Here is a 16484-nt window from a genome sequence, read left to right on the forward strand (position 1 = left end):
AAATAACTCAAAAATGTCATGGTATAGTATGTCATTCAAAATCACTCAAAAAAGTCATAGTATATTATGTCGTCCAAAATAACTCAAAAATGTCAATAATATGTCATCCAAAATCACTCAAAAGTCATAGTATTATGTCAGTCTAAAATAACTCAAAATGTCAGTATGTCATTATTCAAAAGTGTCATTCAAAATCACTCAAAAAAGTCATAGTATATTATGTCATTCAAAATCACTCAAAAAAGTCATAGTATATTATGTCGTCCAAAATAACTCAAAAATGTCATTGTATAATATGTCATCCAAAATCACTCAAAAAAGTCATCGTATACTATGTCGTCCCAATTTTGACAAAAAATTCATAGTATAGTTTGTTGTCCGAAATTACTCAAGAAAGTCATAGTATAGTATGTTGTCCAAAATCACTCAAAAAGTCATAGTATAGTATGTCATCCAAAATCCCTCAAAAAAGTCATAGTATAGCAGGTCGTTCAAAATCCCTCAAAAAAGTCATAGTATAGCAGGTCGTTCAAAATCCCTCAAAAAAGTCATGGCATGTTACAAAGTCACAAAGTGATCCAATCAATAGAGACTTTCTTCCTGGGTCATTCTGTATTGATTAATAGTCGTATCTACATACTTCTTTTTAAATACACTCTGTTTTGCTGATTTTTTAATCTCCTCATCCAGATTATTCCACTGTCTGACACCCGTGACCGATACGATTTTAATGTAGTTCTTACCCGTCTCTGCCTGAACATCATGTTCCCTCTTAGATTGTGTCCCTCCCCTCTGGTCAGGAATAATATCTGTAGACTTTGAGGGAGGCATTTGTTGGCAGCCCTGTACATCATCTGTACTGTTCGGTAGTTTATTAAGTCATATAATTTGAGTATTTTTGATTTAATAAATAATTGATTTGTACGTTCCCTGTAATTGGCATAATGTAGAATTCTCAAGGCTCTTTTTTGGAGTATAAACAGGGGATAAGTAGTGGCTTTATAAGTGTGTCCCCAAACCTCTGTACAGTATTGCAGGTGTGGAGAGACTAGTGCGCAATACAACAAGTATAGAGCCTTCTGATTTAGTAGTTTTTGTGCCCTCCAAAGTATGGACACACTCCTGGCCAGCTTACCTTTTAAGTGCCTTGTGTATGGCTGTAATATCCACTCCATTAACTTGTATGTTAATACTTTTCTTACAGCCTTTTTTCCCATACAGCATATATTCAGTTTTTTCTAAATTTAGTGATAGTTTATTTATATTAAACCACACATGAAGCTTGGCCATTTCATTATTGACTATTTTCACTAATTGGTTCAAGTCATCCCCAGAACAGAAAATATTAGTGTCATCTGCGAATAGTATTAATTTCAGAATATTGGATACTTTGCATATGTCATTAATGTATAGTATAAACAGTTTTTGGACCCAGTACTGACCCTGTCCCTGTGGGACCCCACAAACTATGTCCAAGCAAGTCGATGTGTTATCGGCTATCTTAACGTATTGAACCGTTATGAAGATAGCTCTTGATCCATTCCAGTACTATGCCTCTAATACCATATCTCTCCAGTTTAGCTATCAAGGTGTCAAATGCTTTTTTAGATCTATGAAAATTCCTATTGAATGTCATTTCTGGTCAACAGCATCAGAAATGATTTCCTCAGACTCAGTTAAAGCTAGTGCCGTCGAGTGGTTTCTTCTGAATCCATACTGGCTATCGTATAGCAGATTGTGTTTGTTAATGAAGTTGTCTAGCCTATCGTTAAATAGTTTCTCCAGAATTTTGACAGTTGTGGTAGTATTGAGACTGGTCTGTAATTAGTAAATTTGTGTATGTCCCCTTTCTTGAACAATGGCACTACTTTTGTCACTTTCATTTTGGTGGGAAATGTCCCAGTTTGAAATGACAGATTGCAGATATATGTTAGAGGTGCAACGATTCCATCTATTACTTTCTTAATTAGCTTCATGTCGAGGTCATCAACAGCAGATGTTTTTGCTACGCATTTGTTGACCAGGTGTCTAATCTCTCTGTCCTTCACTGGGGTGAGAAACATTGTGCTGGGGTTTCTGCCTCTGTCCTTATCAAAGTGGTCCCAGTGAAGGAGTCAGGAATGTTCTTCGCCAGATTTGGCCCCACATTGATTAAGAATTCATTAAATCTTTCTGCTATGATTTCCTTGTTATCTTCCTTTGTGTTATTATCCTTGAAATAGGGAGGGTAGCTAGGTTTTGTGTTTTTGATCACATCGTTTCGAATATCCCATAGTTTTTTAGTATAGTTCATGTTTTCTGCTAGCAGATTACTGTAGTATTCTTTCTTGCGATCATTTTGGATGCTATTTAGTTTGTTCCTATACGTTTGTATCTCGTTTCTGACTGTTCCGTCCTTAATCTTATGTATTGTCTATACAGGGTGTTTTTCTTCTTGCAGGCATTTATCAATGTTTTTGTTAGCCATGGTTTCCCCTCCTTATTCTGATTTGCGTGTCTTTTCTTTACAGGACAGTGTCTATTATACAGCGTTTTAAATATTTGCAAAAAGGAATCATAAGCGCCATTTACATCTGTTTCTTTGTAGACCTCGTTCCAGTTTTGCCTCAGTAGTTCATTTCTCAGTGTAAGCATCCCCTTTTCAGTCCTGACCCTTCTATATGTGTTTTTGTTCGGTGTCTGTAGTATGTCGTCTATATATATGTATACACATATATATAGAGAGAGAGAGTGAGAGAGAGTATATAAGTATATATATATATATATATATATATATATATATATATATATATATATATATACTCTCTCTCTATATATATATACGTATACAGATACATATATACAAAAAAATATATAGTATATAAAGTAAGGTTTCCAAAATGTGGTAAAAATGTCAAACTTCCCTCTGTGACTGTTTATGTCTGAGTGTTGTGTGTCCGTTGCCGCCCTCTCGTGGCAAAGGCAAACACAATTTCAGTAAAGTCACGTGATTTCTGGGAAAAGGAGCGTCGTGCTGAAGGCAAAGGAACACACACACACACACACAGAGCAGCAGCAGCAGCAGCAGCAGCAGTCAGTTCAGTCTGAAGAAGAAGAAGAAGAAGAAGAAACTCAGGTAAACGAAACTTAAAAAAAACAACTTCCGTTATTTCACATGTTTATATTTGTGTGTGTGTTTGATATTTTTAATCGTGTGTGTGTGTGCTTCTAAACCCGACTCCATTTTAAAATGATGTCACATTTAGAAACTAAAACAAGTTGTATTCATGTGTTAAAATCTCGCGACACGAACACGTTCAACTTTAATTTGCTGCGTGTTTTCATTTAAAACTCGGTTTTAATCACGTAAATAAAGTAGAGTTAGTAGATAAAGAGAGTGACGACACACTTGTTTGTTTGTTTATGTTGTTTTTTCTCTTTTACAAAAGATTGGACAAAGTCATGTCTGCAGGACGAATGCGGTGCACGCGCAGACTCAGAGCCTGGATAGTCGAGCAGGTGCGTGTGTGTGTGTGTGTGTTGCAAAGTGGAGGGAGGAGGGAACGAAGAGGAAAGGAAAGGAGGAGGGAGGAGGAGGAAAGGGAAACAGAGATGTGAGAACACACATGTAAAGTATGCTTTTATGAGTTTCTGACTCACTGTCACTGAAATCATTTTTTTATCCACTTAACTTAAGACTCATCTAATATTGTCTCAGTAGTCAGTTTAAGTCTATGATGTCTTTAAAAACATGTTCACGTCTTTATCTCCTTGTGAGACAGACTTTTCCAACAAACTTGAAGTTTCTCTCCCACACCAAAGCCCACAAAACATCACAGCACACAGGAGTTGCTGATCCACTGCTGCCTCCATCACTGAGTTCATGTGTGTGTTTTAAATGCTTTGTTCAGATTGACCTCAGTGACACAATGTGACCACACGAGGCAGCAGTAGACCAGCAGCTCCTGTGTCCCTGTGAGCGAAAATCACGTCAAACTCAAATGTTTTGTGTGTGTTTTTTTCTTTTTCTTTTTTTACAGGTCAGCAGTGGAAAATATCCCGGCCTGGTTTGGGACGACGAGGCTAAAACTATGTTCCGTATCCCGTGGAAACACGCGGGGAAGCAGGACTTCAGAAAAGACGAAGACGCCGCCATCTTTAAGGTCCACACGACACACCTGACCTTAACCCCGACCTTGAAATTCCTCCTGTCCTTGAACAAAACATGTGTTTGTTCCTCCCGCAGGCGTGGGCGGAGTTTAAAGGGAAGCTGACAGATGGTAGCCAGGATAGCCCCGCCTCCTGGAAGACACGCCTACGCTGTGCGCTCAACAAGAGTCCGGAGTTTACAGAAGTGATGGAGCGAGCTCAGCTGGACATTTCTGAGCCGTACAAGGTTTATCGTCTGGTTCCTGTCAGTGAGCAGGGTAAGATGCACGCACACACACGCACCCTACATTTAAAGGGACAGTTCAGGTGTTTTAAAGTTGGGTTGTTTTACGATTTTAGCTTCTTAGGGCGAGAATTTCTCGATTTTTAGTTTTCTTCCCCTTTTATAATTTAACATTATATATCTATCACATTTATTGTATTTAAATTTTCAGTAAATTGATCGACATTTGGACAATTTAATGGAGAAAATGTAAACCAAAAAGTTTTTTATGTGGTTTTAGCTTCTTGGGGCAAGAATTTCCCGATTTTTTTTCTTCCCCTTTTATAATTTAACATTCATTATTTATCAGGTCTGATTTACTGATTATTTTATTTTTCAATAAATTGATGGACGATTTTATTGAGAAAATGTAAACAATTTTTTCCCCGCGATTTTAGCTGTTTAGGCAAAAATTTTCAGATAAAATTTTTCATCTCGTATAATTTTACATATAAACTTTAATCAGGTCTGAGACACCAAAAATATTTTTGGGTTTCCAGTAAATTGATGGACATTTGGACAATTTTATGGAGAAAATGTAAACAAAAAAATTGCGATTTTAGCTTCTTAATGCAAGAATTTCCCAATTTGTTTTCTTCCCCTTTTATAATTTAACATTACATATCTATCACATTTACTGATTATTGTAAATGTGATAGATTATTGTATAACGTTAATTATCTATCAGGTCTGATTTACTGATTATTTTATTAAAATGTTCAGTAAATTGATGGACATTTGGACAATTCGTGGAGGAAGTTTTAAAAAACACATTTTCGCGATGTTAGCTTTTTAGGGCAGAACTTCCCTGATTCTCTGTTTTTTATCTCATATCATTTCAAATAAATGATCTATCAGTCTGATGTAGTGGAATTTTGGTCGATTAACATTTGGGTGATTTAATGTAAGAAATTCCTGATGATTAAACTTAATTACCAACACAACAACTTGTTGTTGACAACACATACATAAAAAGTGTGTGTCTGTGTGAGTGTGTTGAGGGAGCAGCTGGATCTAAGTATGTGTTTGTTCTTGTTCTCTGTTGTGTAACGAAGATTGTGTTTGTGTTGTAGATTATTAATAACTCAGATTTGTTTGACACAAACGACGTTGCAGAGCTTTTTTATACGATAACAATAACATAGATAATTAATGAACAGGGTTTCTCCCTGAGGACACACACACACACACACACACACAGACACACACACTTAACAGCAACACACACACACACGACTGTGGTGAATCATCATCAGGATAAAAACAGATTACATTTTTTCATCATTTTTTACAAACTTGACTTCCTGTTTCCTCGTCGCTGCTGCTGCTGCCTCCTCCCTGTGTCTAATCTCTTACATGTAGTTTTAACTTTGTGGTGTTCAGTTTGATTAGGCGACAGGGTCACAGGTCAAAGGTCAGGCTGTTTCACTACAGTCTGTCACCTCATCAGTTACTCTCTCCTTAAAAACACTAAAGAAATGGAGGAACAGAGCGAGCGAGTCGATGGTGAGGATTGTGAGTTACTTGAAGGATGTGTTTGTTTCTGTCTGTTCAGGTTTGTTACTCCCAGAGAAGAAGAGCAGAGAGAAAAGTGTGAGGAAGTCGAGGAGGAAGAGGAGGAGGAGCAGTAGCAGCAGCGAGTCAGAGAGCGACGACGTGAGTCAAGTCAAGCAGATAAAGACGGAGGAGGTTTCGTCTCAGACGGTGAGTCAGCTGACCACAGTCAACTGCAACACTAGACACGATTACACATTCTCCCTGAGCTCTTGTTTCACTGTGTGTAAAAGATATCAGATACTGTTATGGCATATTTCCACCAGCTCAGCTCGCCTCACCTCCACTACAAAAAAAGTACCTATTTAATGTGGGCGGATTCATCACTGCACAGCTGAGTGAAACTGCAGTGACTTCACTTTATATGCGACACACACACACACACACACACACACACACACACACACACACACAAGTGACTAGTGACTTTACACCAGACTTCTGTAGTTGTTGGAGATTAACCCACGTTTTTATGGTTGTTAAGTAGTTTTAACTGATCTACAGTTTGGTGCTGTTCGGCTTGGTTTGTGTGTGGGACGTCGCTTCCTGTAACGGCACTCTGGCCAGTCAGTGGCCGGCAGTCTCGATGAGACTCAATCGACTCTGTACAGAGAATTTTAGAATGTGTTTCAAATTGTACTTTAAAATGAACTGATGTAAAGAAGCTAAAGCTCCTTGTCTTTGCCGTGTTTGTCAGTGTGTGGATGAAACTCTGCTGCAGAGCAACGTCACCGTGCAGACCGAGGAGCCCGTTCTCCACAGCACCACCGTCATCCAGAGAGACGGTGAGTTCACTGACACACACACACACACACACACACACACACACACACACACACACAGTCACACTGACGCACAAGGAAAACATGATACACAACATGTGCATAACAGACTCTTAGTGTGTGAAGGGGCGGAAATCTAAAAACTCAGATTCAAAATAAGTGGGTTTGCTCGTCTTCCTGAAAAACTTCATTCCATGTTATTTGTTTGTTTTGTTTATTTATTTTTTGCTTTGCAAATCTTCAGTGTGTCACATGATCTGTGATTGTGTGTCTCTGCAGCGGTGGACGAGATCAGACTGGACGTGCGAATTGAGGAGAACGTCCCTGTCCAACAAGACGGTAATAAAGACTTTAGTAGAAGCCCTTTAAAAAGCTGCCAGTGTCACATTTATTTTGTGAATCTGTCTGTCGGTGATAGTTCGGGTTATTTTTGATTGTGGTTTGGACACACAAGCAGCACTCTGCACACTTCCTGTGCAGGAGAGAGGAGGGCAAATGTTCAGTGAGAACCTGCTGCCAACAGGACATAACTGTTTTTAGACACTTTACAAAAGACAGCTTCAGTCTACGATGTCTTAAGGACATGTTCACTTCTTTATCTCACTGTGAGACAGACTTTCCAACAGGAAACTGAAGTTTGTTCTCCCACACCAATCCCCATAGAGAAAATTAGTGATTTTAACTAGAGCTGCTGGTCTACTGCGCCCTCGTGTGGTCACTTTGTGTCACTGAGTTAAATCTGAACAAAGAATTTCAAATAGCGTATTGACAAAATAAGACATTTGTACTTAGAGATGGCGGCAGCAGTGGATCAGCAGCTCCTTTATGCTGTGATGTAAAATCACTGATTTTCTGTGTGGGAGAGTTAGAGCTTTAAAAATGTGTTTCCTGTTGAAAAAGTTTGCCTAACAGTGAAATAAAGACGTGATCATGTTCTTAAGATATTTTAGACTTAAACTGAATTGTTTTTTATGAGCAGAGTCTTTTGTTAAGTGGATACAATCTGTTTTTCCTAACACCACACCAAACCTCATAGTGAAAATCAGTGATTTTAACATCACAGCACACAGGAGTTGTTGATCCACTGCTACCTCCATCACTCTGTTCAAATGTCTTATTTAGTCAATTCGGCATTTAAAATTCTTTGTTCAGATTTACCTCAGTGACACAACGTGACCACACAAGACAGCAGTAGACCAGCAGCTCCTGTATCCCCCCCGCAAGCTAAAATCACTGATTTTCTCTATGGGGTTTGGTGTGGGAGAGCGAGTGGTTTTCTGTCTCACGGTTCTTTTCCACTGCCATTTTGTGACCGCTATTATCTGTTATTTTGAAAGTAAAGAAATGTTTCCTGTCCTCTGCGTCTCCAGGCCAGGACTCCTTCAGTGTGGTGGTTCACTACTTAGGGCAAGAAGTCCTCAAGCGTCACATACAAGGAACAGACGTGAGGATCAAGTACCTTGCGTCTTCGCTCGTCCCCCCGACGCCGGCTGTCCTGAAGGACAGGTTTCCACGCATCAACCTGCCCGAGCCTCCGTCCTCGCTGCCGGCCGGCGAGGAGCTGCAAGGCCTGCTCACGCTGCTGCCCTTCATGGAGAAAGGAGTGGTGCTGACCTCCATGCAGAAGGGCGTGTACGCCAAGAGGTACTGCCAGGGGCGGGTCTTCTGGACGGGGCCACACACGACCGCGCCGGGTCTGCACAAGATGGAGAGAAACAACGAGCCGGTGCTGCTGTTCAGCAGAGACGTCTTCAAACAACGTGAGTCAGAGTAAAAATGTTTCTGACGTGGATCTGACATCTCAAATAATTCATGAAATTATACTCAGATTTTTCTGACGACAACAGCACCCCCTACACTTAAAACCCAGCAAAGCTCGCAAAAGGCTCACCTCATCAAAAAGTCAGCTAAAGTCTGGGATATTGTTGGAATGTGTTTGAACTTTTTCAGTAGAAAAGTTTTTAAGTTTGAAAAACCACTCACTCTCCCACACCAAACCCCATAGAGAGAATCAGTGATTCTAGCTCACAGGGACACAGGAGCTGCTGGTCTACTGCTGCCTTGTGTGGTCACTTTGTGTCACTGAGGTCAATCTAAATTAAGGATTTCAAATGCCGTGTGTGCTGTGACGTTAAAATCACTGATTTTCTCTATGGAGTTTGGTGTAGGAGAGTGAGTGGTTTACAAACGTTGTGAAATGTTTTGTGTTGATGTGGTTTTCACGTCTCATGTCGCATGTACACTCAGACCTGGATCATTACTGTGCTCATGGTGGCGAGCCTCCGCAGTGCGGTGTCACTCTGTGTTTTGGAGAAGAACTGTGCAACGACGAGGACCCGTCCAAGAAACTCATCATTGTTCAGGTAAAATGATTGCACATGGTCTTATTTACACACGTTACATTGTCATATTTAAACAAAACTTTTTCCCAAAGAAAGAAACCAAAATGATGAATTGTTAATTAAAAAATGAGGAAACAACTTAAATATTGAATTTAAATCAATCAAGAATTTAAAATAAGAGCAGGGCGACTGTGGGAAAATGCATTAAAGGTCCCATATTATACCCTATTTCTCCAAGTTAAAATAGTTCCCTGGTGTCCTAATGAACATGTCAGTGACATACTTTGGTCAAAATACCATAAGGATGAAGCATCATAGCAGTTCAATAACCCTGCTAAACCCGCCCCTTTCAGAACGCTAGTTTTTGTGCTTGGTCCCTTTACATGCAAATGAGACACAGGCAAACACACACCCACTTCTTCCAGGGGGTGTGTCTACGCCGGCACGCTCACGCTACCATGACAACAGTTGAACGTGAACCGTAGGAGAAACATGGCTGGTGGAGGAAACTTTGCGGGTTCAACCATATATGTTTGAACCAGAGTCGTTCTTCACAGCAGTGGGAATGTAATATTACATTACATGTCATTTAGCAGACGCTTTTATCCAAAGCGACTTACAATTGAATTGAGTACAATCAGCCAGGGGTGGAATCGAACTTGCGACCATTGCGACTATGATGTCTTTCGCACACAGGGTACTGGTCTTAACCACTGAGCCACTCCACTATTAATAGCATAATATTAATCTTCTGGTCAGTCCAGCATTGTACGGACCAAGGTTCACAAAACAGTCTGATGCGAAGTGGTGCGAACACACATTTGCTGACTTTATCCGACACATTAGCTTCATATATAAAATCCTCTGAGGCTGGAAGTTTGTGTAAAACACTGTGCAGCCATCAACAGCACACATTGACATAATACCGCTCTTCCTCTCTCGCCTGCACACTCGCATTTTATAGGGACAAGGTGGAGCTAAGGTGGAGCTCTCGAAGTAAACTTATTGGTGGGGCGGTAACATTCGTGGTGAAATGCGCATGCTGCCGTCATAAGCGCAGGGAATTCAACATCGCGTGTTTTATCGCCTATACTTACACTAAGGGGGACCACGAAAACATGACTGAGTATTCTTTTTCCACACTTTGGTGACTGGTAGGGCCTCCAGAGTCCCAAATATAAGTATTAAAATGATTAAAAAGTTGATTTTGCATAATTTGTTCCCTTTAAATAGATTTTGATTAAATATTTAAGTTGTTTTTGGTTTCTTTCTTTGAGAAAAATGGTTAAAGTTCAGTTTTAGAGGAATATTGGTATTGTTGAATATTTTAAAATTTCACATTTTACTGGAAACTTTATGATTTTCTAAAAATTGTCTTTTTGATGTGGATCTACAACATAAGGAATTTCAGACATAATATTTTAGCTAATTCTCACTTTCTTTTCACACAATTTAGTCGAATCAATTTAGTTTGAGTCCATTGAAATTTGAATTTTTAAGACATTCATTCATAATAATTTAGTATTTTGCTTTCTTTCTCTAGCAAAACATGTTTCAGTTTAGTTTCACTTTCTCTTAATGTAATTTATGATTTTATTTCTTAAAAATTGTAATTTTATGACAGCAAACTGACATTCTTTTGTCATTCTGTTATAACGTTCAGCACCATTTTCTTATTTAAGGTCCAATTCGAGTAAATACTAAATAAATAATGGATGTTTCCAAGAAATTCACCAGAAAACTCCACGTTTACCTGCGTCTTTTCTCTCTGTGTGTGTAGATCACGTTTCCGTGGGCGGAGCTTCAGGTGACACAAGCCCAGTCCATCTTCCAGTCCATCGAGTTCCTGCAGACTCTGGCCAGTCAGTCTCCACTTGGGGAAATCACGCTGAACCTGGTCGCGGTGTCGCCGCAGACGGCGGACTCAGTCATCAGCTGAGGGACTAAACTCCACCCACCACCACCATCCAGTGAAAACAGGGACAGTCTTACAGATGAGCTGATACCAGACTCTGGATCAGTATCAGTCCAATAAGTGCCCAAAAAAATCCCAAATTATGGACAAGCCAATATGTTACCTTACTGACCAAAATCACCAACTATGAGCCGATAAAATAGTCTGATAAAATTACAACTTAGTGACTGATGAGCCGATATGATGATCGGTATCGGTCTGATACTGGCCAAAATCTCCGATGACAGAGGAGCTACTACGATAAGGCCGTGTCCTAGTAGCATTATTGGCCCAATACTGGCCAAAATCACAGATTGAGATCGAGTCAGTATGATATTCGGGACCATTATTGGCCCAATGCTGGCCAAAATCTACTACGATACTCAATATTGGTATCAGTCCAATGTTGGCTAAGATCTCCGATTAAGGACAAGCAGATACGATACTTGCTACCACTATTGGTCCGATACAATTCAAAATCACTTTTTTAAAATGAGCCATTATGCTAGTGAATTTTGATATTGGTCCAATATTGGGCAAAATCTCCAATTAAGGATGAGTCGAAATCACTGAAAAGAATTGGGATCATACAATCCCAGATATTGGCATCAGTATCGTTCTACTACAATCCTACGATATCGTTCTGCTGCTGAAGAAAATACTTCAAGTACAAGACGCATCGTTTTTTCAAAACGGCTGTTTCGTTTAAAAGGACCACATCGGAGTAATATCGGTATCTGTTATCGGACATAAAAACGTGGTATGGATCTTCCTCGCTCATCTTCGATGTTCGTCATGTGACAAATCATCTTGACTAAGTTTGAAATAGACGTTATGTAGTTTGTGAGGTTGTCATTTATGCGTTTAGAAAATGTTCAGCACTAAAGAAATGGGAAAAAAAAAAAAAGACGTTAAAGAGCTCACAAAGTGAACTTCCTGTTTCCTGGAAGTGGATTTATCTTTCGGGGCGGACTCTGACGTCGTTGGTGTTTGATTCTGAGACACTACATGAAAAACAAACACTGAGGCATTGTCGACAAAATAATGTAAAATAATGAATGTTTCAGCACTATAGAAACCTTTAACTGTTCAAATACTCATGAAAAAATCTATCAAACACATCATTAAGTTATAGCTGCAATAAAAAACATAGTATTTCAGTATAACCTCAAAAAAAACTAGCATCTTAAGAGTTTTATCCTATAATCAATACTTCTTCATATATTCACATCTGGGGCTGCAACTGTTACTATTCACTTATTCATTACTCATATTACTTTTGATTATTGAGGCAGTTTTGTTGGATTCAGACTGGTTTCTGAGTTTTCAGATTTTTAAATATGAATAAAATCAGATTTATTTTTAAACAGTAACTCATTGAGGCGTCAAGCTCTTCAGTTGCAGCTCTGCTCACACATCTCTAAACCCACCTGTCAGAAATTAAACATTTCATGATATTTATATGCATCAGAAAGTCATTTTTTGCAGATTTCCTGCCAAGTACAAGCTAAATTTTAGTAAGTTAGTTGATTTAGTTAAAAAAAATTTGTTTTTAAGGAGTCGCACATTAATTGTGACATTGTGAATGTTTTCTCACTGTTGAAAATTGTTCCAGGTGCGAGATGGGGGGAGAGAAAGACAACAGACATCACAGATGTAGTTGTAAATATTCTTGTTATTTAAGCGTGTTCTACGTACGTCATATCCATGTTCATTTGACAAAATGCATTAAAAAATTAAAAGTGTTCAACGTGTTTGTGATGTGGGGGAGTAAATCACATGGTGTTGGGGGTCAGAACATAAATAAACTCCGCTCCTACAGTCTAGATGTTCCCGTTGGCCGGCGACGCCAGCTCTGCTATCTTGGTGTTCAGTTTCTGATTGGTCCAGTCCTTTGTGATGTCGTCCAGGTGGCAGTCAAAGTCCACCAGTGTCATGTGATCGTTGGCCTCCAGCATCTGAGCGGCGATGGCCCGAGTCTCCTCCCACTGCCTCAGCATTATCCTGAACGAGAGGACAGACGTATGCGTTAGTGACGGCATCAACTGCACGTCCTCGAACAATGGACAGGAAGTTTCATGTGTAGAATATACAGTATGTGTGTTAGGGATAGTTCAGTAAACCTCTTACTCTCACCACACCAAAGTCCATAGAGAAAATCAGCTCACAGACACAGGAGCTGCTTTTCTACTGCTGCCTCTTGTGGTCACTTTGTGTCACTGAAGTATGTCTAAATTAAATATTTTATATAAATATTCATCTCCTGTGTGCTGTGATGTTAAAATCACAGATTTTCTCTGTGTTTTGGTGTGGGAGAGTGAGATAAAGATGTGAACACGTTCTTAAGACATCGTAGACTTAATCTGACATGGATTTTATAAGGTTTTGTATCTTGTATCCCGGCTGGCAGCCATGTTTTCCACCTCAAATTGTGAATTTTTGTACCAAATTTGAATGAAAATACCTAAAGATATCCTGAGAGATATGTTGAAAAGAATGGGACAGAAACTGAGCCACATAAAAGGGGGATTCTCTCACGTGTGTTTGTCTTTGAGGGTCCATCTTGAGTCTTTGCGTTCGTACATGACGATGGGAGGGACCCGATAGTCTGGAGACATCTTACTGCCATCAAGCTGCGACACGAAATACACAGAATAAATAAACATTGATGGTCCAGAATTATGAGGAGAGAGGATTGATTATAATTTGTGGAAAAGTCACGGCAACATTTGGAATCAGACTCCCTGACTTGTCAGCTTGTTATCAAAGGTACAAATTTGAAACTCATTCAACTCACCATTAATAAAACTGCATTGTCAAACTGCTCCGCGATTTTATCAGCAACCTTCAGTGCACACGGCGTCGGACTGAACACACGGGAGACGTGAGCAGGAAAAGAAAATGGCAGAAATGTTTTCTTCTGTGACCAACATGTGGAAATATCGGCCCACTTCAAATACAGACGTAAATAATTCAGAATATTGTGTTTAAAGCAGATATTAAAAAGGGGCTGAAGGAGAGAAATAGGTGAGTGGAAAAACTCACCTACTGTCTGATACACAGGCATTAGCTTGATAATATCCCACAATCCTCTGCTGCGTCTGTGAACACCACACATCCACCTGAAACAGACATTATCATCATTTATTGACTCAAAGCTTTTGCAGTTTAATCATAGAGCGATGTGGCAGATATTAAATGGCATGGATGTCAACTGTAACAACAATAAACTGCAAAACAATATTTAGTTACAAAAGCTTAATCTACGACATCTTCACACATTCACGTCTTTATCTCACTGTTAGACTTTTCGAACAGGAAACTGAAGTTTGTAAACCGCTCACTCTCCCACACCAAACCCCAGAGAGAAAATCAATGATTTTAATTTTTAATTGAGTTCTAATGTCTTAATTTTGTCAATTCAGAGTTTGAAGTCCTTCTTTCAGATTTACCTCAGTGACACAAAGTGACCACACGAGGCAGCAGTACACCATGAGCTAAAACCACTTATTTTCATCACTGGACTTGTCAGAATTTGACCATATTTATAGTAAATTTCACATGTGAACGTCCTTCATTTAACATTTAAAAATCCTACGAAAAATAAACCAGATATGATCTGAAATGAAAGGTAACACGTGTATTTTTAACTCCTTTATACAACACTGATTTTGTGATTAGAAATTAGTTAGTAATTAGTTGACACCCAGTGTCCTGTTCACCTGTGTGAGGGCCAGCTGAGTGATGGGAGCCAGCGGCAGGTGCGAGTGGAGCAGCGGTACACAGTCCGTGACGCACACAGTGCCACCTGCCGGGCCGGACGACAGCAACAGTCCGTTGATACTGCACCGTGGGAACAGAGAGGCGTGAAGGTACATCTTAACGAAGGCCCGACAGGAGAGCTCCACTTCACCCATGACCAGACCGCTGAGAGTGGACACAAACACGGCAGTGACACGGCCTTAAAACACGAGCTACACTTCTGCTAACAACACAAATGACATTATAATGAGTATTTAATCTGCTTATATGAATACAAATAGACCAAAAGCGCCTCCGGGAGTTTGTGTTTTTACGGCTGAATGTTAGCCGGCTGTTGCCAGGAGTGTTAGCATTAGCGTATGAGCTAAGCGGAGCTAATCTCACCTGAAGACGGAGATTAACAAAGACCGACGTCGAAGCTTCAAGAAGCAAATGTGGGATTAAATTAACGTAAAATCCGACACTTTACAGCAGCTTTAAATACGTTCTCAGTCCAGAATTTAGCAGCTAACGCTGTCACTCAGCTGTTAATTCACTGAAGCGTGTGAGTGGTCATTTCCGGCTACGCCCACACGGCGTAAATCTCTTTAGTGATTGGGCGCGCCGTTGAGGCATTGACATGAGATTGGAACAACGAGATGTCAATCATTTTAAATCAGCCTTCTTTACTTTCTAGTGTTTGTTTATAACAGCGCTCCCTCTGATGGCGAGGATGTATACAAGTATGTTGACATCTGAATTAAAAAGGTTGAAGGGAGGAATAAAATGGGTTTGTTTTCTTTAATAAAGAAAAAATTAAGTTTAAATACGGAAATAAACAATTGGACATTTTTAATTATGTTAATTGTAAATAGGTAGAATTGGTTTTCATTGGATTTTTATATAAATTTTTACTGGGGAAATGTTGCTTTCTAACAAGGGATATATTTGATTTTGATTGATATAAAAAAATCAAATAAACAAACTTAAATTGTAATTCTGTTCAAAAATAAGGTGTACAATTATTTTCTTTTTGAAACTAACAAAAATTGTGATTTGTCACAAGGGAGGTCATTTGTTTCATAACAAGGAATACATTAGATTTTTATTCAGAAATGTGGGATTAATTGGATCATAAAAAAAATCAAATAAACTAACTTAAATTACAGGATGTAAAATGGAGATTTTGCTTTATAATAAAGGATGAAATGGGTTATAATTCACAAATAAGTGATAAAGTGTGTTTGATAAAATAGTTCACACAAAGAATGCAGTTTGGTTGTTTGTTAATAAGAGTGGGTTAAAGGGTTTATAGTCAAAAATGTTAAATATCTTCATATTAGAGCTATAAATATTTTACAAAGACACGTGGTGTCCAGCAGATGTCACTGTTTCACCACCACTTGAAAAGTTTGTTACAAATCATTAAAAATAGAAATATTAAATCCATTTCTTTCTGTTGTTCAGGGAGTTTCTTCCTCTGCACACGAGGTGAGGTCAGCGTGAGGTCAGCAGAAGCTTTCTTATCTACAGAATGGAACAGGGCCCCTTTATCTTGAGCAGTAACCGTAGCAACCAAGGTTGATCCAGGAAGTTTTATAGATAACAGACGAAGGAGGCTCAGCGACTTTCTTGGAAATATGCTAACAATCTCTTTTATTTTCAGGAAACAGTGCAGGGATGTTGATTTAGGTGAAACG

General features: G+C 39.2%; 2 protein-coding genes across 2 annotated transcripts; one reads left to right on the forward strand and one right to left on the reverse strand.

Moving 5' to 3' along the window:
• The first annotated feature begins 3086 nt into the window (after nucleotides 1-3086).
• Nucleotides 3087-12788, forward strand: irf9 (interferon regulatory factor 9). The gene is made up of 10 exons (XM_044038802.1): nucleotides 3087-3115; nucleotides 3429-3498; nucleotides 4020-4142; nucleotides 4226-4406; nucleotides 5967-6115; nucleotides 6663-6750; nucleotides 7027-7086; nucleotides 8118-8507; nucleotides 8995-9110; nucleotides 10870-12788. The coding sequence occupies exons 2-10, from the start codon at nucleotides 3442-3444 to the stop codon at nucleotides 11026-11028; spliced, it is 1323 nt and encodes a 440-aa protein (XP_043894737.1). The 5' UTR covers nucleotides 3087-3115; nucleotides 3429-3441; the 3' UTR covers nucleotides 11029-12788.
• Nucleotides 12699-15362, reverse strand: emc9 (ER membrane protein complex subunit 9). Its single transcript, XM_044038814.1, has 6 exons — nucleotides 15190-15362; nucleotides 14766-14970; nucleotides 14089-14165; nucleotides 13841-13910; nucleotides 13582-13676; nucleotides 12699-13047 (listed from the first exon to the last, which is right to left on the reverse strand). The coding sequence occupies exons 2-6, from the start codon at nucleotides 14958-14960 to the stop codon at nucleotides 12867-12869; spliced, it is 618 nt and encodes a 205-aa protein (XP_043894749.1). The 5' UTR covers nucleotides 14961-14970; nucleotides 15190-15362; the 3' UTR covers nucleotides 12699-12866.
• Nucleotides 15363-16484: the final 1122 nt, after the last annotated feature.

The sequence above is a fragment of the Solea senegalensis genome, linkage group LG1 (genome assembly GCF_019176455.1).
Source record: "Solea senegalensis isolate Sse05_10M linkage group LG1, IFAPA_SoseM_1, whole genome shotgun sequence".
Taxonomy (NCBI): domain Eukaryota; kingdom Metazoa; phylum Chordata; class Actinopteri; order Pleuronectiformes; family Soleidae; genus Solea; species Solea senegalensis.

Coding starts and splice junctions, on each gene's coding strand:
- irf9 (XM_044038802.1), top strand. CDS start 3,442: ATGTCTGCAGGACGAATGCGGTGCACGCGCAGACTCAGAGCCTGGATA. Junction 6,116..6,662: donor AGGAGGTTTCGTCTCAGACG/GTGAGTCAGCTG, acceptor CGTGTTTGTCAG/TGTGTGGATGAAACTCTGCT. Junction 8,508..8,994: donor CAGAGACGTCTTCAAACAAC/GTGAGTCAGAGT, acceptor ATGTACACTCAG/ACCTGGATCATTACTGTGCT.
- emc9 (XM_044038814.1), bottom strand. CDS start 14,960: ATGGGTGAAGTGGAGCTCTCCTGTCGGGCCTTCGTTAAGATGTACCTT. Junction 14,166..14,765: donor CTCAGCTGGCCCTCACACAG/GTGAACAGGACA, acceptor TGTCTGTTTCAG/GTGGATGTGTGGTGTTCACA. Junction 13,048..13,581: donor ACCCTCAAAGACAAACACAC/GTGAGAGAATCC, acceptor CCTCTCGTTCAG/GATAATGCTGAGGCAGTGGG.